This window comes from Salmo salar, chromosome 22, assembly GCF_965601325.2.
Source record: "Salmo salar chromosome 22, fSalSal1, whole genome shotgun sequence".
Taxonomy (NCBI): domain Eukaryota; kingdom Metazoa; phylum Chordata; class Actinopteri; order Salmoniformes; family Salmonidae; genus Salmo; species Salmo salar.
This window is the reverse complement of record NC_138312.1, coordinates 12,679,911-12,705,348: the sequence shown is the minus strand read 5'-3', so window position 1 is coordinate 12,705,348 and position 25,438 is coordinate 12,679,911. Positions and strand designations below refer to the sequence as shown.

General features: G+C 43.0%; 1 protein-coding gene across 5 annotated transcripts; it reads right to left on the bottom strand.

Moving 5' to 3' along the window:
- Positions 1 to 1,715: 1,715 nt before the first annotated feature.
- LOC106582758 (RNA-binding protein 5-A) lies at positions 1,716 to 24,722 on the bottom strand. Of its 5 annotated transcripts, none has more exons than XM_014166150.3 (21): positions 24,470 to 24,722; positions 23,565 to 23,641; positions 18,297 to 19,983; positions 18,002 to 18,091; positions 17,792 to 17,861; positions 16,536 to 16,609; positions 13,138 to 13,212; positions 12,585 to 12,888; positions 12,276 to 12,433; positions 12,029 to 12,129; positions 11,878 to 11,947; positions 11,728 to 11,794; positions 11,483 to 11,577; positions 9,488 to 9,608; positions 9,274 to 9,371; positions 8,792 to 9,175; positions 8,527 to 8,682; positions 4,487 to 4,549; positions 4,012 to 4,311; positions 2,972 to 3,124; positions 1,716 to 2,706 (listed from the first exon to the last, which is right to left on the bottom strand). In XM_014166150.3, the coding sequence occupies exons 2-21, from the start codon at positions 23,609 to 23,611 to the stop codon at positions 2,614 to 2,616; spliced, it is 4,206 nt and encodes a 1,401-aa protein (XP_014021625.3). In that variant the 5' UTR covers positions 23,612 to 23,641; positions 24,470 to 24,722; the 3' UTR covers positions 1,716 to 2,613. The 5 variants fall into 5 exon arrangements, with proteins under 5 accessions (XP_014021625.3, XP_014021628.3, XP_014021626.3 ...); XM_014166153.3 differs by having other exon boundaries at positions 2,972 to 3,112; XM_014166151.3 differs by having other exon boundaries at positions 4,012 to 4,308.
- Positions 24,723 to 25,438: the final 716 nt, after the last annotated feature.

The following is a 25,438-nucleotide window of genomic DNA, read 5'->3' as shown; positions in this document are numbered from 1 at the left end:
TGGCTACGTCACCTTGAACAAAATAATACGGCGGGATAAGAGATGCAATTTAAAGTATGTAAATTACTCAACCATAGCACTTTCCAAAAACAAATGTCGGACAGCAAGTCGAGTGCTTTCAAGTCCAATGGCCTTTTTACTTTATATTACTGGCGGGGTTGTTTTGTTGTTTGTGACTATGCACTCACCCTTGTTTCCCTGCCAAGCCACAGAGCAGGGTTTAGGGAGTTGTGCTGCCTCCCTGCATGTCTGTCTCCAGACTTACAGGCTCCTCACTGTCAATGCCTCTGGTTAGAAACTGCATTAACCACTCCTTGTTGGAGCAACTTAAGAGAAAAGGAGCAGGTTGGATGGCAGACAGTAAAGTTGAGTCCAAAGTAACTTGCTGATGGAAACTGAAATCACAAAACAATGGGTTTTCCCCTGAGTGGGGACTCATTTATTGTATCTGAGTCTGTACATTACAATGGGGTTTGCACCATATGAATTACAAACTAAATGTCTTATTTTTTTAAACAGGGAAATACCTGGAAAATGTCGTCTCTAGTCACAAACTTGATCATACTGAGCAAAAAGAATGCAGCAATATTGTTTCCGATTTTGTTTATTCCACTGGACAGTCATTTTTTGCCATTCTCAGTGCTCATGATTCAATTTCTGGTTAAAATGAAAAACCAAAAACCTGAAGACACTCGGCCCTCCGTGGAATGACTTTGATATCGCTGGTTTAAACTAAGAGGAAAAAATCCAATGGCAGAAAACTAAAAACTCAGAGCACCATCAGAGGGATTAAGCAGCCCCTACATTGTTGTGTTCCTGCTGTTCTGCATTGACTGCATGTGGCCCCTGGGGCTCCACCTTGGTCTGGTTCCTGTTGTGATCTCAGAGGAACTCGGAGAACACTAAACCCAGGTAATCCTCCAATTACGGAGCCAAACCCACGTGGGAGTAGAGCCCATATTCTGACACCTGCAGAGCAGGAATGGGGCTTATATGAAATGATAGAAAACACACCAAACATTAGGTAAATCACCTGATTCTACACTAACCCTCTGGACTCAAGACAGGATGGTTTAGTAATCCTAACCTAGACAAAACAGAAGCAAATTAGTCAGGGAGGCGAAGAGTTTTTGTTCCTTCCCTGTAGCACCAGTGCTATGGGTAATACCAATGTTTAACAAAATGAACATCCTCATGCTGTTCTGCCTCAGCTATAAGACATCCTTTTCTCATCACCTTCCACAAATCACCAAGACCAATAAGCGTAGAGATCATTGCGACAATTCCCTGTTCAAACAATGAAGCATATTCCAGTTCATTGTATTATCTGAAGGGTTAACCATACAACATCACGAGAAGGTCCAACACTATTCGGATTTAGTGACGGTACACATCTCTAAAGAACACTGCTGCCACCCAATGGAGAGTTGCCGAATAGAATTTCTGTCTGACAGTCTTGTAAACCCGACCCCAGGCAACAGCAGTGAGTGAATAGGATCTGCTTTCAATGACTGACTCGTTCAGCAACTTCGATAAGGAAAAACAATTTGTTCCGGGATGGGAGTGACGTAGTTCCTGTATGCCAAACTGACATTTGATTACATAGACGTGTTAAGATGGAACGTTTGAAAATTATGGGAGGCAAAGTAAATCACTGCACACATTCCTAATCTAACAATACACACATCCTTTCACATAAATAAACCAGACTCAAATAAGGTGATTTTTTTTGTTTACTTAAAAATGTAAACATGTACACATACAGAGTATAACCCAAACAAGGAAAGGAATAAGTCCATATAAAAACATCTTAAAATAAATGATGGTGTGTAGCTGGATCCAGCTGGTAGCATACAGAGATTCTACAATGGCAGATCTGGCTGCTGAGTACACATCACAATAATACTACACATCAGCCATACAACACACATAGGAAAACAAAGCTACATCCATAAAAAGGATTGATTAGGAGCCAGTCAAAGCCAGCTTGATGTTTGGGGTGAGTCTGTGGAGCTGTTTAGCACCAACACCACTGGTTCTACCTCGCTCCTGCAGTTAGTACAGCAGTGGGATAGGGATAGGTGAACGGGCCCTCCAACAAGCACAGAAAATACTGCAGAAATGTGGAGGCCCTAGCGGTCTCCCTACGGCTCCCATGGTCTCAACAGTTGAGCTGAGTGGGCAGGCTACGGCCTGATTTTTTTGCTGGGGAGTCAAAGTCCTTGTAGTACAGTAAAGTGGGGCCAACCGGTACAGTAAGAGGTGAGCTCAGTCCAAAAGCTCTGCTGGCCATGGCAAGTCCATTATGTTGACCAACACTCCCCACAGACAAACACACAAGAGTGGGTGATCTTGGGTGTGTTAAGTAGAACAGAGCGGCGTGCAACGTTTGATTCAACGGAAATAGCGCCCTTCTGAACGACCAGTTGAAGAATGTGATTATGGTAACGGAGGAAGACTGTGTACGTTGTGCTGCATTAGTTTTGCGATTTCTAAAGGTTACATCCATATTGATCAGGCCACAACCACCAAACAAACCTCACACTGTTGAAGAATGGTGAGCACAAACACATACAGTGAACTGAACGCACCCCTCTTGTTCACAGGAAGAGGTCAGTCCAGCTCTTTGAAGCGTGCAAACATGGACTTGCGCACAGCTTGTTTGTAGGTGGCATGGTTCCAGACAACAGGCTCCTTCTTCTTCCTCTGAGACAAGAGAGAGGAAACATCACAAAGGGTTAAAAAGAAACCCATTTGGAGGACTACAGACAGAAAAATACAAAATGTTATAGACCAGGGCTCAACAACCCTGTTCCTGTAGGTTTACGCTCCAATCCCAGTTGTAACTAGCCGGATTCAGCTCATCAACCAGCTAACTATTAGAATTAGTGCTACATTAAGGGTAGGAGTGAAAACCGTTCTGTAGGTTGTTCTCCAGGAACAGAGTTGGAGAGCTGCGTTAGAGACGTACCTCAACAGGTTCAGAGCCTAACCCAGGTCTCTCGCTGCCTTTGTGCATGTCCCTGGAGCCACCAGCCCAGCTATTCTGGTGTTGATGTTGGTGCTTCCTTCTCTTCTGTTCTGGGGAGCCGTTGGACTCGCCAGCACTCAGCTGTGGGACAGACTACACACATTAATACGTCAGTCATATGACATTTAAAAATAACATTTTATCAGGATCCCCATTAGCTTACGCCACACCGACAGCTAGTCTTCCTGGGGTCCGACACGTAACGAAAAAGACATTGCAGACAAAGACTACAATTTACATACATTAACAATTAGATATTACAGACATTTAAAATACCTGAAAAGGTAACATTTAACGGTCAAGATCCATATTCAGGGATCAGTATGTCATTAGATGTCTTATATTTTCTTAAAGGCTTTTCGCTTGGGAAATATGAGTTGGTAATAGAGCTGGGCGACATGGGGAAATCCATATCGCAATAAATTGACTAAATCATCATGATTAACCATAAACAACGATAAATTCTTAACATTAATGTGCAGTTACTTTCTTTTATATAACCCTTAAAACTACTACTACTTTGAATGATATAGCTATCAATTGTCCAGTTAGTAATAGCGCATTCAGTTTCATTTCAAACTTCACATGCTCCTAGTAAAAGGCTACTAACCGTTATTGTCGATATCGGTGAAATGTTAAAATGTCCCTGATAAAATGGTCCGTTTCACTCATTTTGGTTTACCATTCCAGCTCTAGTAGGTAAGGAGATCCATTCAGTGACAGGTCTGTATTTAAAAGGTTGATTTGTGGAGTTCTCTCCTAAGTCTGGGGGGGGGGGGTATCAGATGACCCAAACTCCCCTGTCGGTTTGTTGATTATGTCCGTTGCCAGTATATAATAATTGGCAAGCTGAGGAAGTTAGAGAGAGACTGAGACAACTATGATTTAGCTATTTGCGACTACTGGAACTGCTTTACAGCAACATATTAAATGTGTACGCACTTATGTAAAAGGTGACGAAAAATCAAGCCTCCACTGACCTCTTTCTCCTGGTTCTCCAAAGCCTCCAGTTCCTTCTTTGACCTTTTGATCTTCATGTGGATCTCCATGTTTTGCTTGTGAAGGTCAGAGAGCTGCTGATGGCGCACGAGGCCGTCCTTATTGGGGAACTGTCTCCTACACAGCAGGCAGGCCATCTTCTTCCAGTCTGTTAGCTTGTCCTCCTCGTCCTGGGACTGGCTCCTAGAAACCTGAGGAACCTCGTGCTGCACCTCCTCCTCCTCGTCACTGCCTGTAGCTGCGTAGTCTGATGCCAGCAGGCCCAGAGAGCCAATGGGCTGCTGGGTGGAGTGGAAAGAGCAGGAAGTTCAGGAACAAGTTCACCAGGGAGTGAGGAAAACAGCCCAGACATTATGGATTGGAATCAAATTCACGCCTTCTTTCCCCAGCTCTCACACCACAGAACATTCTAGGCATTTGGCGGTGATCGCTCACGAATCATCCAACCAATCTCACCTTTGAGCCCTTCCCCTCTTTCTTGGGAGGAGCCATAGGCTTCTTGAAGGGGTCGTCTCCACCCTGTATGTGGAAACAGAGGAGTTACAGTAGAATCATGGTAAATAAATAATGTGTAGGGCAGCTCTCGAAGTGACTCATTGCTGTAAGCAAGAATTTCCTGTGTTCTTAGGAATTCCGCATTCTCTGTGTTGATCTTGCCAGCCCCCAAGGTCACACCTCTGAGAAGGAGTTCTGTTGTGACTATATCATGTAGGTCTGACATCTGATTGGAGGTTAACGGTACAGTAACGCTATTGGCCAACTCAGATTTGTAATCCAAACAACGCAGATGCTTATAAAAGGGTATTCGAGATCTCTCCCTCTCCTAGAATGCCAGTTAATGCTTTGTAACTTTAGCTTTTTGCCTTGTATGCGAATCCATTCATTTTACAAAGTAATTAAATACACTTGTATTTAGAATTCCATTCAGACATTTCTTCATTGCCTATTACTGTAACTCAACTATGGTGTTCTTGCATATTGCTAAATAATCTTTATGGAGTCAGATAATTCATTAAATCGGGTAATTGCAGTCTTATTACGAGGCGCATGTGAGGTACACTACATGACCAAAAGTATATGGACATCTCATTGCAAAATCCTGGGCATTACTATGGAGTTGGTCCCCCCTTTTGCTGCTACAACAACCTCCACTTTTCTGGGAAGGCTTCCCACTAGATGTTGGAACATCGCTGCGGGAACTTTCTTCCATTCAGCCACAAGAACATTCAGGATGGGCAATTAGGCCTGGTTCTCAGTCGGCGTTCCAATTCATCCCAAAGGTGTTCGATGGGGTTGAGGTCCGGGCTAAGTGCAGGCCAGTGAAGTTCTTCCACACCGATCTCGACAAACCATTTCTGTATGGATTTCTTTGTGCACCAGGGCATTGTCACACAGAAATAGAAAAGGGCCTTCCAAACTGTTGCCACAAAGTTGGAAGAACAAAATCTAGAATGTAATTTTACACTGTAGCATTATGATTTCCCTTCCCTGGAACTAAAGGGCCTAGCCCAAACCATGAAAAACAGCCCCAGACCATTATCCTCCTGGCATCCGCCAAACCCAGAGTTGTCCATTGGACTGCCAGATGAAGCGTGATTCATCTCTCCAGAGAAGGCATTTCCTCTGCTCCAGAGTCCAATGGTGGCGAGCCATACGGACAGCTGCGTGTCTCCGTAGTCGACGTGCGTAAGACCTTTAAACAGGTCAACATTCACAAAGGCCGTGGGGCCTGACGGATTATCAGGACGTATGCTGACAACTGGCAGGTGTCTTTACTGACATTTTCAACATGTCCCCGATTGAGTCTAATACCAACATGTTTTAAACAGACAACCATAGTCCCTGTGCCCAAGAACACTAAGGTAACCTGTCTACCTGCCCTCACCACCTGGGGGTAGCCCGTCAGGAAGTCCAGGATCCAGTTGCAGAGGGCGGTGTTTAGTCCCAGGATCCTTAGCTTAGTGATGAGCTTTGAGGGCACTATGGTGTTGAACGCTGAGCTGTAGTCAATGAACAGCATTTTCACATAGGTGTTCCTTTTGTCTAGGTGGGAAAGGGCAGTGTGGAGTGCAATAGAGATTGGATCATCTGCGGATCTGTTTGGGCGGTATGCAAGTTGGTGTGGATCTTGGGTTTCTGGGATAATGGTGTTAATGTGAGCCAGGTCCCCCTCCTCAAGAATACTTACACATGCCCGTCAGAAGTTTGCCAATGAACATTGAATGATTCAGAGGACAACTGGTGAAAGTGTTGTGGTCAGATGAGACCAAAATGGAGCTCTTTGCCATCAACTCGCCGTGTTTGGAGGAGGAGGAATGCTGCCTATGACCCAAAGAACACCATCTCCACCGTCAAACATGGAGGTGGAAACATTATGCTTTGGGGGTGTTTTTCTGCTAAGGGGACAGGACAACTTCACCGCATCATTTGACAGGGCAATGTACTGTCAAATCTTGGGTGAGAACCTCCTTCCCTCAGCCAGGGCATTGAAAATGGGTCGTGGATGGGTATTCCAGCATGACAATGACCCAAAACACACGGCCAAGGCAACAAAGGAGTGGCTCAAGAAGAAGCACATTAACCTGTTGGGTCTAGGGGGCAGCATTTGCACGTCTGGATAAAAAAAATGTACCCGATTTAATCTGGTTACTAATCCTACCCAGTAACTAGAATATGCATATACTTATTATATATGGATAGAAAACACTCTAAAGTTTCCAAAACTGTTTGAATGGTGTCTGTGAGTATAACAGAACTCATTTGGCAGGCAAAACCCTGAGACATTTTCTGACAGGAAGTGGATACCTGATGTGTTGTATTGACTTTAAACCTATCCCATTGAAAAACACAGGGGTTTAGGAATATTTTGGCACTTCCTATTGCTTCCACTAGATGTCACCAGCCTTTACAAAGTGTTTTGAGTCTTCTGGAGGGAGATCTGACCGAACAAGAGCCATGGAACGGTGATGTCCCATTAGACACCTGGCGCGCTACTTCATGTTGGGTACCCTCGTTCCAATACGTTATAAAAGACTATGCATTCGTCCACCTTGAATATTATTCATGTTCTGGTTAAAAAAGGCCCTAATGATTTATGCTATACAACGTTTGACATGTTTGAACGAACGGAAATATATTTTTTCCCCTCGTTCATGACGAGAAGTCCGGCTGGCTTACATCATGTGCTAACGAGACGGAGATTTTTGGACATAAATGATGAGCTTTTTTGAACAAAACTACATTCGTTATGGACCTGTGATACCTGGAAGTGACATCTGATGAAGAGAATCAAAGGTAATGGATTATTTACATAGTATTTTCGATTTTAGATCTCCCCAACATGACGTCTAGTCTGTATCGCAACGCGTATTTTTCTGGGCACAGTGCTCAGATTATTGCAAAGTGTGATTTCCCAGTAAGGTTATTTTTAAATCTGGCAAGTTGATTGCGTTCAAAAGATGTAAATCTATAATTCTTTAAATGACAATATAATATTTTACCAATGTTTTCTAATTTTAATTATTTAATTTGTGACGCTGACTTGACTGCCGGTTATTGGAGGGAAACGATTTCCTCAACATCAATGCCATAGTAAAACGCTGTTTTTGGATATAAATATCAACTTGATAGAACTAAAAATGCATGCATTGTCTAACATAATGTCCTAGGAGTGTCATCTGATGGAGATTGTAAAAGGTTAGTGTATCATTTTAGCTGGTTTTATGGTTTTGGTGACCCTGTCTTTGACTTGACAAAACATTACACACAACTCTTGTAAATGTACTGTCCTAACATACTCTAAATTTATGCTTTCGCCGTAAAACCTTTTTGAAATCGTAAAACGTGGTTAGATTAAGGAGATGTTTATCTTTCAAATGGTGTAACATAGTTGTATTTTTGAAAAATTTGAATTTTGACATTTATTTGGATTCAAATTTGCCGCTCTTGAAATGCACCTGCTGTTGATGGAGTGCACCACGGGTGGCACGCTAGCGTCCCACCTAGCCCCAAGAGGTTAAGGTCCTGGAGTGGCCTAGCCAGTCTCCAGACCTTAATCCCATAGAAAATATGTGGAGGGAGCTGAAGGTTCGAGTTGTCAAACGTCAGCCTCGAAACCTTAATGACTTGGAGAAGATCTGCAAATAGGAGTGGGACAAAATCCCTCCTGAGATGTGTGCAAACCTGGTGGCCAACTACAAGAAACGTCTGACCTCTGTGATTGCCAACAAGGGTTTTGCCCCCAAGTACTAAGTCATGTTTTGCAGAGGGGTCAAATACTTATTTCCCTCATTAAAATGCAAATCATTTTATAAAATTTTTGACATGCGTTTGTCTGGATTTTTTTTGTTTGTTATTCTGTCTCTCACTGTTCATATAAACCTACCATTAAAATTATAGACTGATAATTTCTTTGTAAGTGGGCAAACGCACAAAATCAGCAGGGGATCAAATATCCCCCCCCCCCCCCCCCACTGTAACCTCGACTCTCCACCCACCTTCCTCTCGAAGATGGCGAAGGCCGCATCAGCTGCCTTGGAGGTCTTCCTGTCGTCCAGCCCGCCCACGGAGGTCTTCAGTATGGGGGACGGGCAACGGACGCTGTCCTTCTGACGGTTCTGGATCTTAGCCCAGCGCTCCATATCCTTCATGACCTGAGAATGACACATATGTATTCACCATCTATGAGGTAGTGTATTTGGGCAAGAGGGTTGTTCCTATAGCTTCATTGTACATGAGCACAATGTGGTAATGTGGGTTTACTTTGACCGCAGCTAGGCTCCTGGGTTTCTCCTCTTTCTCTCCTGGTTTGTCTTTGCTGTCTTTCTTGTCAAGGCTGTGAGGTGTAGTGTCGTCGTCCTCTCTCCTCTCAGGGGAAGGGTTGGGGTTAGGCATGGTGTTCAGAGCAGGTGTAGGGTTTAGGACTGGTGGAGGGTCGACGTGAGGGGTTGGTTCTGGTTTCTTTATGTCCAGTGGAGCGTCTGCTACTGGATTGGCCAGAATGGCCTGTACGTCAGGTGCCAGGGCAACACTAACTTGGGCCATGGGGGGCTGGGTGTCTGTGGCGTGTCCTCCGGGCACGGGGATGTACGTCTTGGACGCACTGTCCCAGTAAAGGTACTCCTGGGTCTGGGCATTGTAGAAATACTGCACACAGACACAGGACATGAAGCACAGACACACAAAGAGAATCATTTCAAGAGCATGCATCAGATCATATATGAGCTGCTGTGCAGCACTCTTACCCTAGAGGCAGGGTCATAGTACAAGGTAGTTTGGGGATCGTAGTAGAACCCGGAAGTGGCATCATACAGGTAGTTAGTCACGTCAGGAGTTTCAGTAGCTAGAGAAATGAGAAGGTCAGTTATTGCAGGAGTATGACAAGATGAGACTGATAAAATGCCTGTCTATTCGCATTCTTTCCGCTGATGTCAGAGGGGCATTATTGCTTGGCCTTACCATAGCTGTAGCCATCAGTGCTATGGTCTCCTGCAGCTGCCATTACTCCAGCAGAGGAGACCTGGGGGTGCAGAGCCTGTTGGTAGGGAACAACTAATGGAGGTTCACCATAGCCACCTCCCTGGGATGTGGGAGAGGGAAACATTGGTTACCTGGGCATTTCACACTGACACTCACTCAAGCATTTCCTCTGTTTAACTTCTTAGTGCTAGGGGGCAGTATTTTCACGGCCGGATAAAAAACGTACCCGATTTAAACTGGTTACTACTCTTTTCCAGAAACGAGAATATGCATATAATTGGTAGATTTGGATAGAAAACACTCCAAAGTTTATAAAACTGTTCGGTGTCTGTGAGTATAACAGAACTCATATGGCAGGCCAAAACCTGAGAAGATTCCATACAGGAAGTGCCCTCTCTGACCATTTCTTGTGCTTCTGTGGCATCTGTCGAAAATACAGCATCTCTGCTGTAACGTGACAATTTCTAAGGCTCCCATAGGCTCTCTGAAGGCGCCAGAAAGTGGAATGAGATCTCTGCTGTCTCTGGGCTAGGTACAGGAGCGCTGTTTGTGAGTGGTCAGGCTGGTGGCTCAGAGACAGGAGATGCGCGGCCCCGAGAAGTGGCCATGTTTTTCTTTCAGCTTTTGAACGAAAACAACGTCACCAGGTTAGAATATTATCGCTATTTTACGAGAAAAATAGCATAAAAATTGATTTTAAAACAGCGTTTGACACGCTTCTAAATAAGGTAATGGAATATTTTGAAATGTTTTGTCACGACATGCGTCCGCGCATCACCCTTCAGATAGGGACCTGAACGCACGAACAAAACGGAGGATATTTGAACATAACTATGGATTATTTTGATCCAAAACAACATTTGTGGTTGAAGTAGAAGTCCTGGGAGTGCATTCTGACGAAGAACAGCAAAGGTAATCCAATTTTTCTACTAGTAATTCTGAGTTTACTGAGCCTCGATGTTGGCGAGTGTCTGTTTAGCTAGCCTTGATGGCCGAGCTATCTACTCAGAATATTGCAAAATGTGCTTTTGCCGAAAAGCTGTTTTAAAATCTGACACCGCGATTGCATAAAGGAGTTCTGTATCTATAATTCTTTAAATAATTGTTATGTGTTTTGTCAACGTTAATCATGAGTAATTTAGTAAATTCACCAGAAGTTTTCGGTGTGTATGCTAGTTCTGAACATCACATGCTAATGTAAAAAGCTGTTTTTTGATATAAATATGAACTTGATTGAACAAAACATGCATGTATTGTATAACATAATGTCCTAGGAGTGTCATCTGATGAAGATCAAAGGTTAGTGCTGCATTTAGCTGTGGTTTTGGTTTTTGTGACATATATGCTAGCTTGAAAAATGGCTGTGTGATTATTTCTGGCTGGGTACTCTCCTAACATAATCTAATGTTTTGCTTTCGCTGTAAAGCCTTTTTGAAATCGGACAATGTGGTTAGATTAACGAGAGTCTTGTCTTTAAAATGGTGTAAAATAGTCATATGTTTGAGAAATTGAAGTTTTAGCATTTAAGGTTTTTGTATTTCGCGCCACTCGATTCCACTGGCTGTTGACTAGGTGGGACGATTTCATTTACATTACATTACATTTCGTCCCACATACCCGAGAGAGGTTAAACTGTCAATCATTATCAACGCTTCAAGTATGTACAAGATACACATGGTATACACTGTCCAACGAAACGCTTACGTGCAGGTTCCATCGACAACGCAACGACAATAAGAAATAATGAAAGATAATACAAACAAAAAGTAAACGGCAGTCGAATGGAATAAACAAGTATAATACAGGAAGGCACAATTTCTAGTCAAATATTTACACGCGTTTTGGGGAAGAGGGCACAAGTGTTATTATTGCTAAATACTGCACAATTTAAAAGACAGAGTCTGGTAGCAGCAGCACCAACAGAGATGCGTGTGTCTTCACTTTAGAATAAAGTTGGTTAGAATAGTATCTCACCTGAGCCATGCTGGAGTTCAAGTGCGAGACAGACGAATGGGAGTGAGGGATGTCTGAGCTCATCGGCCCACCCATCGATCCACCCAAATGGTCTCCTAGGTCCAAAAAAAATACAAGATGGATTCTTACAGATTATTTTGGACTCAACATTACCTGATGATTGAAGCATGTTGAGCTGAAAAATACATGTGCAAATCCTCAGGCAGAATAGTGTTTGAATGTGGATACTGACAGAGAGGACTTACCTTGCATGTTAGGTGGGGGAGCTCCTGGTGGCTGCTTGTGAGGTTGGGATGAATAGTACTGCTGCGGCTGGAATTAGGGCACAAAAACATGTTCAGTTTTCGAACCAACACAAACTCAAAACCCAAAATGATAGCAAACACCTAACTTACCTCTATCATACTGGCCTCAGGTGGGAACCCCAGGAGAGAAGTGTTGGATTTATCAAACTCTCTTCTGTAGCTAGCAGGAGAAGACACCATCAAATCCTCAGTAGTGCACTGAAATCTGTGGCTACATGATATAACATGCTACAGGACTCACTTTTGATTCTTCAAAGGCTTGGCGACCTCGGCGTAAACCCGGACCCCGTCGATAGAGAGAGGCCTGGGCTTGGTGAGCAGGTCAACAAGACGGGTCACTTGCTAGGATGGAAAAAAGGCCACGTCATGACATCCATTAAGCAAGGTACAACTCTCAGACATTTAAAATCCACATATCAGCTGGAAATTGGAGTGTGATAAACCATGACAAAGAGCCTAATTGACATGTTATGGCAGCTATGTGATACCTCATGAGAGTCCATGTCAATGAAGCAGAAGCATTTGGCACCCGGGGGTTTGCCTCTAACCAGACGGACGTTCCTCTCATCCAGGTAGGCGAAGGGGTCCAGGGCTTTCAGGATGGTCTCCACTGTTGTGGTGGGCTTCACATTCTTTATGATCATGGCTGTAGGGCAAGAGGGGAGAACAAGCACACTGATCTATAAACTTGGGAGCTATAATACCACATTGAGTTTTAACAGTTCTCCATAGACAAACAAATGTATTATCCAGTCACACCTCAAACCAACTATTCCAATATTGCCCAGCTCACTCACTCTTGCTCTCCTTAAAGATGGGGTCCAGCTGATGAGGGCCAGGAGCTTGGCGAGGGGGGTTGCGGCTGGCCCAGGACTCTGCCTGCTGCTCAGCCTCTTGCTGTCTGAGCTGCTGGTCCACCTGCTGCTGCCAGGCCTCTGGGGTGAGGTCTGAGCTGCGCTGCCACGAGCCCTGCTGAGACAGGGGGTCCACTGGGGCATTGGCCTGTGAGCCATTCTGGCCGTAGTGGTCACTCTTGGCCTTGTTGACCAGGAGCTGGCCTGGGCTTGGCAGCAGGGGTTCCTGGGCCGGAGGGCCTGGTTCCTAACACAGTGAGAGGAGCCACATCAATACCTTAGTGGCAGTTGTCTTAACCTATAGGTTAACATAAGGAATACAGGCAAAACAAATCTACCATGCATACAAATCTTGGGGGTAAATACTACCAAGCATAAAAATACCTATGCTACTAGCATTCTAAAAATAAGAAAAGGTCTATGGACCAAGGTAAAAGGAATGAATAAATCACTGTCATCCAGAGCAGGCCCTTCCTGTGTGATATACAACACTTACTTGAGCTTCCTTGACACTTCTGTCCGGCTGGACGTATCTCATGAGAGCCGTTTTAGTGCCAACCATCAGCGATCCCTGAAAAACAGGAAGAGTTCGCTAGATCCAAACTGAGTAATCTGCTTTCTTGCCAACCAAGTGACAATTCTAAATGTTCCAAGAGAACAGACTCCCATCATGCACTGTGGCAGGTTTAGTCCTCCTCAGTGGAGAGGGTAGTAGGACATAGTTCTGACAGAAATATGGAAGCCATATCGACCAATACCTTCCAAAGAACTTCCTCCATGCAATCGCATTACTGTTTCCCAGGAGGTAATTCAACCTTTTATGTACAGTACTATCAAAAGCGGAGATTATGAATTTCATATCACTCGTCTTACTAGATAAAGTTACAAATCTATATTCTTTGACAGTGCAGGACTCAAATTTGTACTTCAAAAATGTGAAATTCAATAGACCATTGTGTTGGCAGTGCATTGTAAGTGTATGACACTAATCTGCCTAAAGGCATGACGGTGCTGGACCAGACTGGTTTAAAGACAAAAAAAATCTCAGATTTAACAATCTCAGGTTTAACTAATACAGTGCATTCGGAAAGTATTCAGACCTCTGGACATTTTCCACATTTCATTACAGCCTTACTCAAATGGATTAAATAGTCCCCCCCCCCTCATCAATCTACACACAATACCCCATAATGACAAAGAAAACTGTTTTTTAGAAATTTTTGCAAATGTATAAAAAATGTATTAACTGAAATATCACATTTACATAAGTATTCAGACCCTTTACTCAGTACTTCGTTGAAGCCCCTTTGGCAGCGATTACAGCCTCGAATCTTCTTGGGTATGACTCTACAAACTTGGCACACCTGTATTTGGGGAGTTTCTCCTATTCTTCTCTGCGGATCCTCTCAAGCTCTGTCAGGTTGGATGGGGAACGTTGCTGCACAGCTATGTTCAGGACTCTCCAGAGACAGGGTTCGATAGGGTTCAAGTCCGGGCTCTGGCTGGGCCACTCAAGGACAATCAGAGACTTGTCCCGAAGCCACTCCTGCGTTGTCTTGGCTGTGTGCTTAGGGTCATTGTCCTGTTGGAAGGTGAACCGTCACTCCAGTCTGAGGTCCTGAGCACTCTGGAGCAGGTATTCATCAAGTAGCTCTCTGTACTTTGCTCCGTTCATCTTTCCCTCGATCCTGACTAGTGTCCCATTCCCTGCCGCTGAAAAATTCAATTGCAAGTCTCATAGCAAGGGGTGTGAATACAAAAAAAAAAAAAATCTAAAAACCTGTAATCGCTTTGTCATTATGGGGTAGGGTGTAGATTGAGGAGGAAAAACATTTATTTAAATAAAGGGGTCTATACTTTCCGAATGCACTGCCACTCACCATTTAACTGCCACTCACCATTTTAGTACATCTAAAATGGTGAGTGGCAGTTATATCTACAATAACCCCACTTGACGAGACAATACTTTAACCGTTTTTTTGCTGTTGATGGGTAAAAAGATAGTCGAATTCATTAAACAATTGAGAGGAAATGCATGTCTTTAAAATCTTATGTAACCAAATGATTGACAAAATCCAAAACCATTCTACCAACCAGCTACCCAATTAGTAAATTAACAGAGGATAGATCAAAGGAACATGTAACACCTGTCACTGATTCTGCATCGTTCCAGCCTTGATCAGAGCCAGATATGGCTCTAGCCTTGATGATTGTCTGTTGCTTAACATTGTAGCGCGTCATGAGTCCATCAATATGGCTACCAGATTCGGCCAATATGGTTGGGAGAATATGAGTCACCTATACTGGTGGCGTGCACCACTGACATTGACCTGTGCTTTAATGGCTAAAAGCCAACCAACGCAGGCTTCTGATACTCTACATGAACCTATACCAATTTGACCAAAAGGAAGGCCTCACAGTCCCCAACAGGAAAAAGTGAGCAAAGAACTGTGGTCAAGAGAAAAGACTCCTCAAGTGTCAAGTGAATGGATGTCGAGCAAATTTATACTTGTATTTAGCAGACAAGAGTGGATCTGATGTGGAGGATGCATTTAGGCACGGAGTCTATCCATTCAGCACTGCGAAAGAATACCATGGTTGCTGCACAGCTCTCTATGTGTAGAGAAAGAAGAATGGAATAGAACATTACTGTCCACTTGTTGAGAACAAGGAATGAGCATAACCTCCAACAAACAGTCAGAGTATTGTAGAATGTAGAAAGTTGGGCTTGTAGATAGCCAAAGGTTATGGCAAGATATTGCCAGAAAGGTATAAGTCAACAGGGCACAGCAGTCTGAAGTGTAAAGAGATCAACTTTCCAATATTGCCACCAAAAAAAGCAACTCTCGTATTTTTAAGTTCTGTACAAAAATGAGAACAAAACAAAACCTAAGATGGACTTGAACGCTAGCGCAGAAATGGCTGCCTTACTCTCCTTGACATTGCTATCCAACAACGGAAAAAAGAGATCACTAAAAGAAAACCAATCCAACTAAGGACTTCGATGGACAGAAGACCAAGAATGCAGGAACAAGACATTATGTAGCATGCCTATGGGCCTAGACATACACTGAGTGAGCAAAACATTAAAAACACCTTCCTAATATAGTTGCACCATCCTCTTTTGTCCTCAGAACAGCCTCAATATGTCAGGAATGGACGCTACAAGGTGTCTAAAGTGTTCCACAGGGATGCTGGCCCATGTTGACTCCAATGCTTCCCACAGTTGTGTCAAGTTAGCGGGATGTCCTTTGAGTGGTGGACCAGTCATGATACACACGGGAAACTGTTGAGCATGAAAAACCGAGTAGCGCTGCGGTTCTTGACAAACCGGTGCGCCTGGCACCTACTACCATACGCCGTTCAAAGTTGTTTAAATATTTTGTCTTGCCCATTCACCCTCTGAATGACACACATACAGAATCCATGTCTCAATTGTCTCAAGGCTGTAAAATTCTTCTTTAACCTGACTCCTCCCATTTAGCTACACTGATTGAAGTGGATTTAAAAAGTGACATCAAAAAGGGTTCATAACTTTCACCTAGATTCACCTGCTCAGTTTGTCGTCATGGAAAGAGCAGGTGTTCTTAATGTTTTGTACACTCAGTGTACAATGCACCAGTCACACGCCTCCTCGACCTCGTATTATTGAACTATTATTATGAAAAGTCGAATTTTTCCCAAAAAGCTTCTCTCAGCATCCTTGAACCTACACCAATAGTGTAAATCCACACACCCACACGTTGGGAGTAACTACGACAAATGATCCCAAACAATAACCAACCCTTTTCCCACCTCTCCCTCCCCTAAACCTTATAAAATGCCAGCCCCCCCAGCCCAAGCCTTCTTCCTGCCCGAAGGCACAGCCGACGTAGAGAGACGAGGATGGGCCACCTGGTTGGATTCCATGAAGTGGACTGCATCCTCGAGGTTTAAAAACTCCACATAGGCCGTATCGTAGCTGTAACCTGGGGACAGCATTTGAAATACAGATGGGTTTGAGTTAGTCAATGCCAGTAAGGACAGCAGTTCATGAGCACATCACGAAAGGAGATCACATTCAGCATTTTTGTGGTGATAGTGCTGCATTTAGATGACTACATGGGGGGGGGGAATAGAACATTGTCCTAATTATTCATGTATGCCAATGTCTCCACTAATACAGTACCTTTGCAGCACAACATGCATATTAGTCATTTATCTTGCATTTGAGTTGGCAATGTTGTCCTTATTTAATTGCCAGTAGCGACATCTTTTCCTAATCCAACTATGGACTGAATGTTGTCTCTAAACATCCTGCCAAGTATGCCGACTATAGCTTCATTTCCATAAAGGGAAGTTCCTGCAAGCATAAAGGTATGACCTATGTGCTACTAAGGCATAGGCTTATGGTGTATGAAAGAAACTCTAACATGAAACATAGGCTATGCCATTGATGAATTGTCTTGCTGCCATATCTAAACTTTGTCATTTCAGAAACATGGTATTGTAGCGTCTCAGGGATCTGAAATGTAATGCCTTACATTGCATGAGCTCAGCCCTTTTCAACTGAACACAGTTTAAACTCATCTTGCAGCATTTATTAATGTGATGTTCTTTGGTAAGCATGTGAATGAACAGTTGGGAGTAGATGCCTGAAGCAGTCCTACAATCAAATCATTGAGAAAACTTTCGGTCTAAGCTGAATGACGAGAAACGCAACACCAAGAACCTGAAGTCTCAGCAAAACACTTAGAGTGGTCTGTAATACAGGCTTGCTGCCTACATTCATTTATAATCAATGATTTATTTGTTAAAAAAAGGAAATTGTGTATAATGAAACAAATGGTGTGTACGCAAGAAATGCTTGTCACATGAACTGTTGTGACAGATAGTCACTGTCAAAGATGGCTTCGTTGAGGATGAAAGCTTCTACAAAATGTTTTGAACGTGTCCCTACATCGTCAGGAATGAAAAACGCTAATGGATAAATACTAAGAAAACCTGGCTGTTGAACTGATGCGCGACTGCATCAAGATCGAGAACACCGGATGCAACAAAGACACTTTGAAAAGCGTATATGAGTCGTATAGCGAAATAGCGAAACAATTCGTAGGAGATGTGAGATACTGTTCGAGTTGAGAATTTCCACACAGGGACTTTTGTCTCACCTGGCACAACATTCTTTATCTTCATGCCCTGCATTGGGACACCATCACGGACTGCAAAGGCACCAAGAATCTGCAAGAGAGTGAAATCTTGTTAGGCATTACCCTTTGATAAAAACACCCCTATAGGTCTATAACTAAAAACTTTCATCTAACTAAATGATTTTACGCAATCAGAAAAGGAAAAAGGAAAATGTCTGATTTGATTCCTACCTGTTCCATTGTGGCTGTCTTAGGAATTCCAGTGATGCAAATTGTATGAGTAACCTTGTCCTTCACAGTCGCACTCCTGTAATCCTGATCCTTTGGTTGACAGTTCAGATTTAAATAACAGGTTAAAGCAATTGAAGAAAAAAAAATAATAATAAAATTAAAAAAAAATCACAAATGACAAAGGGGAACACTCAACCAACAGATGTACAAGAAAATTTGTATGGAATTTGGTTTGGATGCAAAAATGTTGTTTAGCATTTTTATGGGGTTTAGTCTATACATTTGCTTTACTAACCTGGGAACCAGAGTCATTGAATTTGGGAGTCTGGACTGGTTTGGATTCCTTTAGAACTTCGTTAGGTACTTGCAGCTCCTCAGGTTTGTGGTAAAAGACTCTCCCTGGGCCAGTTCTGTAGTCAATGTCCCTGTAGTCCTGGTCTTTGCCTTGGAATGCAGGCCCTGGAACCAGCTTATCCCTCTCTGGGCCTTGTTCAAGCAATGCAGCCTTTGGCCCTTTGAAACTAGTGCTATCTTTTTGCCCCTGGCCCAGTGGAGTTGGTGGAGTCTTCTCTAGGAGATATGGGGGCCTGTCCATCTCTAAGAGGTATGGGGGTCTGTCACCTCGATTTGGTACATTTTGATTCTGCTTGGGATCTCTGTCTCCAGGCCAATGCTTGCTGTTATTCTCTCTGTTCGGGGTGTTTGGCAGGAGCCCAGGACCCATGGGTGGAAAGGGAGGGTACTGGGGACCTCTACGGCCAAAGGATGGCAAATCCATGACAGGAAAATCTGGGGGGGGCTTTTTATCCCAGTCCTGGGAACCTGGAGCTTCTCTCTCGGTGTGAGGGAAGCCAAAGGGAGGCCCATCCTTTTTCCCTGGGAATTCTGTGGATGGTCTGTCTTTTTCTTTAAAGATTGGTGGCTCTCCAAGAAGACCACCCCCTCTGGACATTGGAGGGAATCGCTGTCCCTGAACATCTATGGTGAAAGGAGGAAGACCTCTGGTCATAGGAGATGGAAGACTGTCCTTCATTTTTCGATTCTTCCACTCCTCTGCAAGCGACACCTCTTCCATTTCTGGAAAGTCCCTGTCTCTAAGGGTGCCTTTTGGATCTTTACCCATAAACTTGGGTCTGTTTGGCCCACCAAGATCTGGAGGGCAACCAGGACTTCCCCTGACATCCATTGGCGCACCTTCACCGTCGCCAAATCGTACAGGAGATCTGTCCCTTCCTCTGTATTCAGCCTGGGGTCCAACGCGGTTTCTGAAGTCCATATCAGACTCAAATCTTCTCCTTGGATTCAATGACGAAGCACCCCTCCTGTCGAAGTCCATCATTCCCCTGTCCGAGTCCCGTGGAGGCATGTCCATATTAAATCCATCAATGTCATCCATGCCCATCGGGGGCCTGTCAATATGATGCCTCTCTCTATCACGCATGTCTCTGAACCCCTCATTTCTACCCATAGGCTCAATGGAAAATCCTCCACGCCTTCCATCCATATTGGGATTGTTGAAACCTGGCATATCCTTGCGGAACATCTCTCCATCTCTCATATCTATAAATCTGTCATTTGGCTCTCGTAGACCTCGTGGTGGCATGCCTCTCCCTGGCCCCTTGAAACCACCACTACCTGCTGCATTTAGCAGCTTGTCTCGGATTGCCATTTCATACTGCCTTCGGAGGCCGAAGTCTGATTCCTCCCCAGGTCTCCCCAGGAAATCCCTGGGTGGTTCTCCTCTCCCTCGTATGTCAAGCGGTTCCATAACATGGCCCCGCATATCAGACGGACCCCGCATATCAGACGGACCCCGCATATCAGACGGACCCCGCATATCAGACGGACAATCCATCCTCCTCACGTCCATACGAGGCCCCCGATCCTGTGGCCCCCTGGGACCCATGTTCATCCCATTTCGACCCCTGAAATTGGGCATAGCTCCACCTCGGTCCCCAAACATTTCTCCACGATTGCCCCCACTGGAACAAAAAAAAAAATGGTGGGATGTTTGTGTTGGTACAATTAACTACGTGAGAAATGGCCATGATATAATAAGTATATCAAAGTAAACTTGGAGTCACGTGATGATATGGTGTGTGGTCCTCCCACTACGACTCAGGAAACCATGAAAATTATTAGGTCACAGATTAAACAAGTTATGATTTACTTCACAGGTTGGTTGAAGTGCACTGTGATGAGCTTGATGCTCCTTTCCAATAAATATAGAGCGTCTTATTCTGGTGACATGATGATCCATGCTTGACAAGTAAACATTCTCACTCGTATCCATAATCACTTCATGTAGACTAGCCTACCCGCACTGTATCTGCGAGCTGTTGACTAGAGTGCACATGCCAAGACCAGAATAGGTACACTTGCTATTTAATCTGTTTGGGATAGGGGGCAGTATTTTCACGGCCGGATAAAAAATTTACCCGATTTAATCTGGTTACTACTCCTGCCCAGAAACTAGAATATGCATATAATTTGGATAGATTTGGATAGAAAACACCCTAAAGTTTCTAAAACTGTTTGAATGGTGTCTGTGAGTATAACAGAACTCATATGGCAGGCCAAAACCTGAGAAGATTCCATACAGGAATTGCCCTGTCTGACAATTTCTTGTCCTTCTGTTGCATCTATCAAAAATACAGCATCTGTGCTGTAACGTGACATTTTCGAAGGCTTCCATTGGCTCTCAGAAGGCGCCAGAAAGTGGAATGTCTCTGGGCAAAGAACAGCAGGAGAATTTGTTAGTGGTCAGCCTGGGAACAGTGAGACCGAGAGGCGCGTTCACGAGAATTCTCAATTTCTTTCTTTCAGCCTTTGAATGAATACAACGTCGCCCGGTTGGAATATTATCGCTATTTTACGAGAAAAATAGAATAAAAATTGATTTTAAACAGCGTTTGACATGCTTCAAGTACAGTAATGGAATATTTTGAAAATTTTTGTCACGAAATGCGCTCGCGCGTCACCCTTCGGATAGTGACCTGAACGAACAAAACGGAGCCATTTGAATATAACTATGGATTATTTGGAACCAAAACAGCATTTGTTGTAGAAGTCCTGGGAGTGCATTCTGACGAAGAACTGCAAAAGGTAATCCAATTTTTCTAATAGTAATTCTGAGTTTAGGTTGTCCCAAACTTGGTGGGTGTCAAAATAGCTAGCCGTGATGGCCGGGCTATGTACTCAGAATATTGCAAAATGTGCTATCGCCGAAAAGCTATTTTAAAATCTGACACCGCGATTGCATAAAGGAGTTCTGTATCTATAATTCTTAAAATAATTATGTATCTTGTCAACGTTTATCATGAGTAATTTAGTAAATTCACCGAAAGTTTGCGGTGGGTATGCTAGTTCTGAACATCACATGCTAATGTAAAAAGCTGGTTTTTGATATAAATATGAACTTGATTGAACAAAACATGCATGTATTGTATAACATAATGTCCTAGGAGTGTCATCTGATGAAGATCAAAGGTTAGTGCTGCATTTAGCTGTGGTTTTGGTTTTTGTGACATATATGCTAGCTTGAAAAATGGCTGTGTGATTATTTCTGGCAGGGTACACTCCTGACATAATCTAATGTTTTGCTTTTGCTGTAAAGCCTTTTTGAAATCGGACAATGTGGTTAGATTAACGAGAGTCTTATCTTTAAAATGGTGTAAAATAGTCATATGTTTGAGAAATTGAAGGTATAGCATTTGAGGTATTTGTATTTTGCGCCACGCTCTACCATTGGATATTGGTTCCGCTTGCGGAACGTCTGTCCTTAAGAAGTTAACTTCTCTAGGGTAGAGGGCAGTATTTTCACAGCCGGATGAAAAACGTACCCAAATTAAATGGCCTACTACTCGGGCCCAGGAACTAGAATATGCATATTATTAGGAGATTTGGATAGAAAACACTGAAGTTTCTAAAACTGATTGAATGGTGTCTGAGTATAACAGAACTCATATTGCAGGCAAAAACCTGACAAAAATCTAACCAGGAAGTGGGAAGTCTGGTGCTTGTAGTCCTTTCAAGTCATTGCCTATCGAACACAGTGACTTAGGGTTCATTTTGCACTTCCTAAGGCTTCCACTAGATGTCAACAGTCTTTTGAAAGTTGTTTGAGGCGTCTTTGATGAACAGAGAGCGAACAGAGGAAGTTGGAAGTTGTTGACTCAGGAAAGCAAATGAGTTCATTGGCGCGCGTTCACGTGAGAGTTAGCTGTGTTCCAAAACGTTTTTCAAGACACTGGAATCGTCCGGTTGGAATATTCTAAGTTAACAAAGGCCCTAAAGATTGATACTATACAACGTTTGACATGTTTGAGCGAACGTAAATATAACTTTTTTTGACTTTGTCGTGACATTTTGGCCGTGCTTCCTACACTTGGAGTAGCTTACTGAACACGGAAACAACAAGGAGTTATTTGGACATAAATTATGGACTTTAATGTACAAAACAACATTTATTGTGGACCTGGGTTTCCTGGAAGTGCCTTCTGATGAAGATCAAAGGTAAGTTAATATTTCTAATGCTATTTATGATTTTAGATGACTCCAAAATGGCATCTGTATTGCCTAGTGTATTTTTCTGAGCGTAGTACTCAGATTATTGCAAAGTGTGCTTTCCCCGTGAACCTTTTTTGAAATCTGTCACAGCGGTTGCATAAAGGAGATGTTCATCTATAATTCTTTGAATAACAGTTTAATATTTTATCAACGTTTATGAGTATTTTTTAAAATTGTTGTGCTGATTCACCGGCAGTATTGGAGGCAAAATATTTTCTGAACATCACGCGCCAATGTAAAAGGCTGTTTTTGGATATAAATATTTTACTTGGCTCGAACAAAAAAATGCATGTATTGTGTAACATGATGTCCTAGGAGTGTCATCTGATGAAGATCGTCAAAGGTTAGTGCATAATTTTAGCTGAATTTCTGGTATTTGTGACGCCTGTCCTTGCTAGGAAAATGGCTGTGTGGTTTTTCTTGTGTTGGAACTGTCCTAACATAATCTACCTTTATGCTTTCGCCGTAAAGCATTTTTGAAATCGGACAACGTGGTTACATTAAGGAGACGTGCATCTTTAAAATGGTGTAAAATAGTCGTATGTTTGAGAACTTTGAATTATGACATTTTGTGGTTTTGAATTTGGCGCTCTGATTTTTCACTGGCTGTTGAATAGTGTGAACCGTGGGTGGGACTGTCCCACCTGCCCAAGAGAGGTTTTAACGCAACAGTTCTCTGACAAAACTATCGGTAGAGTTGAAAATGAGATGGAAACACATTGAACTTTAGATTCTTATTCAGTACTTAAACTAAAAAGTACATTGTGTGCACTAAATCCTCAAGCACCGATTTGTATCTGCAAGAAGTCGGTTTGGTGGAAACATTTGCATGAAAACCTATTGCCAATTAGATGGCATCCAAGCTACTGAAACATTTTCAATTGAGCACCTCTTGCAAATCAAGTAACCAATGAAAATAACTTGAAACGTTAGTGTTCCTCATCTCACTATAAAAACAGCTCTGTGGATACTGCCATTGCCACTGTCTGCTTACCGAAAAGGTGGTCCCGCTTGTGGTCCTCTCCTGGGTCCGTCCCACATATTTTTCCAAACTCCAATCACCAAATTTATCTGACAGAGTAAGACGTTTTCATGTTAAATCCCAGACAGTAGCTTGACTCCAATGCAGTGTTACTTACCTTCAGTATAGCAATAAACTACAGGGGCTTGATACGCATCTATAATGAGCAAGTTAAAAGGAAACAAATTGTTACCAGTTTACCGTCTACAAGGGAAGATGGCATTGACACAATAATAGTCGGAATCAACAATCTTTAGCATCGTATGTTGTGCCAAGGATAGGGTTAGCTAGCAATGTGACATTATGTTATTTACTAGGTAGGTCTGACAAATGTGTGATAACTAGCTAGCTAAATTAGGTTTGCTAGCTAGATAACGTTAGTTACTTTCAGTCAATATTTCCTCCACTATTTGTGGTACAGTTGAAGCTAGCTAACTATCTAGCTGTCAAGTATTTTGATAAACAATCAAGGTACACTCTGGCGTGCATTACAAGGCCAGATACGCTAATGACGACGTTTCAGTTAGCTAGCCGTGCTGGCGACATTTTCTAGCTAAAGTCAGAGATACTGTGTATAATGACGAGACAGTCTTGTCCCATAGGCGGGAAAGCAGACCAGGCAGTCTGCTTATCGTGGAAAGACTTTTACGGGAGTATACCCTCTCGCTTCGCCTTTTCCTCTCTGCTGCCAGCTAGCTAGCTGTCGCCACCGGATTGGTTTTCAAGCTACTAACGTTAGCGAGCTAATATCCTGGCAGGTAAGCGTCGGTTTTCAAAGTGTACGCGATGTAATGTTTTTATTTGGTGATAAAGGTTGATATGAACGGAAATAACCATATTTAATCGATGTCTAAGTATTTATAATAGGAGAAGCTCACCTTATATTTGTTCTGAGATCTTCAATCAATCGGGAAGAAAATGGAGACCGGAGGTTTTAAAGAAGAGCGGTATCCAGGGAGTGGTAATATTTTGGTGGGATTTGTAGTCCTCTGGCAATATGTACTACAATATCCACTGAGACGATAGGTCTGTTCGACGTTGCAGCTTGACTGATCTACAAATCACCTTGCATCATAAATAGTGACTCATTATTATTTGATGGTCAGTCATTCACAATTTACCCATGATTCAACACGGTTTTGATGCTCTCGAACACGGCCAGTGGGCGAGTTCCAGACCGACTAAGGGCTTGAGAAGTTGGCCCTCCATCGTATGCTGCCTGCCTCGGCCTCCCCTGGACAACTTTTAGAGATCCCTGTTTTTCTACAGTCAAAAGACTGCAATATCCACAAGGCTGTTGACAACCAAAGCGAAACATGACTACACTGTAGTGTGAACAACAAAGAGTCTGATAGAGAACTCCTCTTTGTAGCTGTGACAGCATGGGTAGCACCATTAAGGCTATCGCAATTTACTTCTTTTTCATTGGCTGATTGCTGCCAACTCATAGGAATCAAGTTTTAATGTCACATACACAAGTACAGTGAAATGCAAAACCCAACAATGCAATAATCAATAAAAATGTTTTAATAGAAAAAACACAGTAAATAAGAATAGGAAATATGACATACACAAAGTAAGTAACCATACTATATACAGGAAATATTTAAAAAGTCAGTTCCAATACCATATTATACACTGCTCAAAAAAATAAAGGGAACACTTAAACAACACAATTTAACTCCAAGTCAATCACACTTCTGTGAAATCAAACTATCCACTTAGGAAGCAACACTGATTGACAATAAATTTCACATGCTGTTGTGCAAATGGAATAGACAACAGGTGGAAATTATAGGCAATTAGCAAGACACCCCCAATAAAGGAGGGGTTCTGCAGGTGGGGAC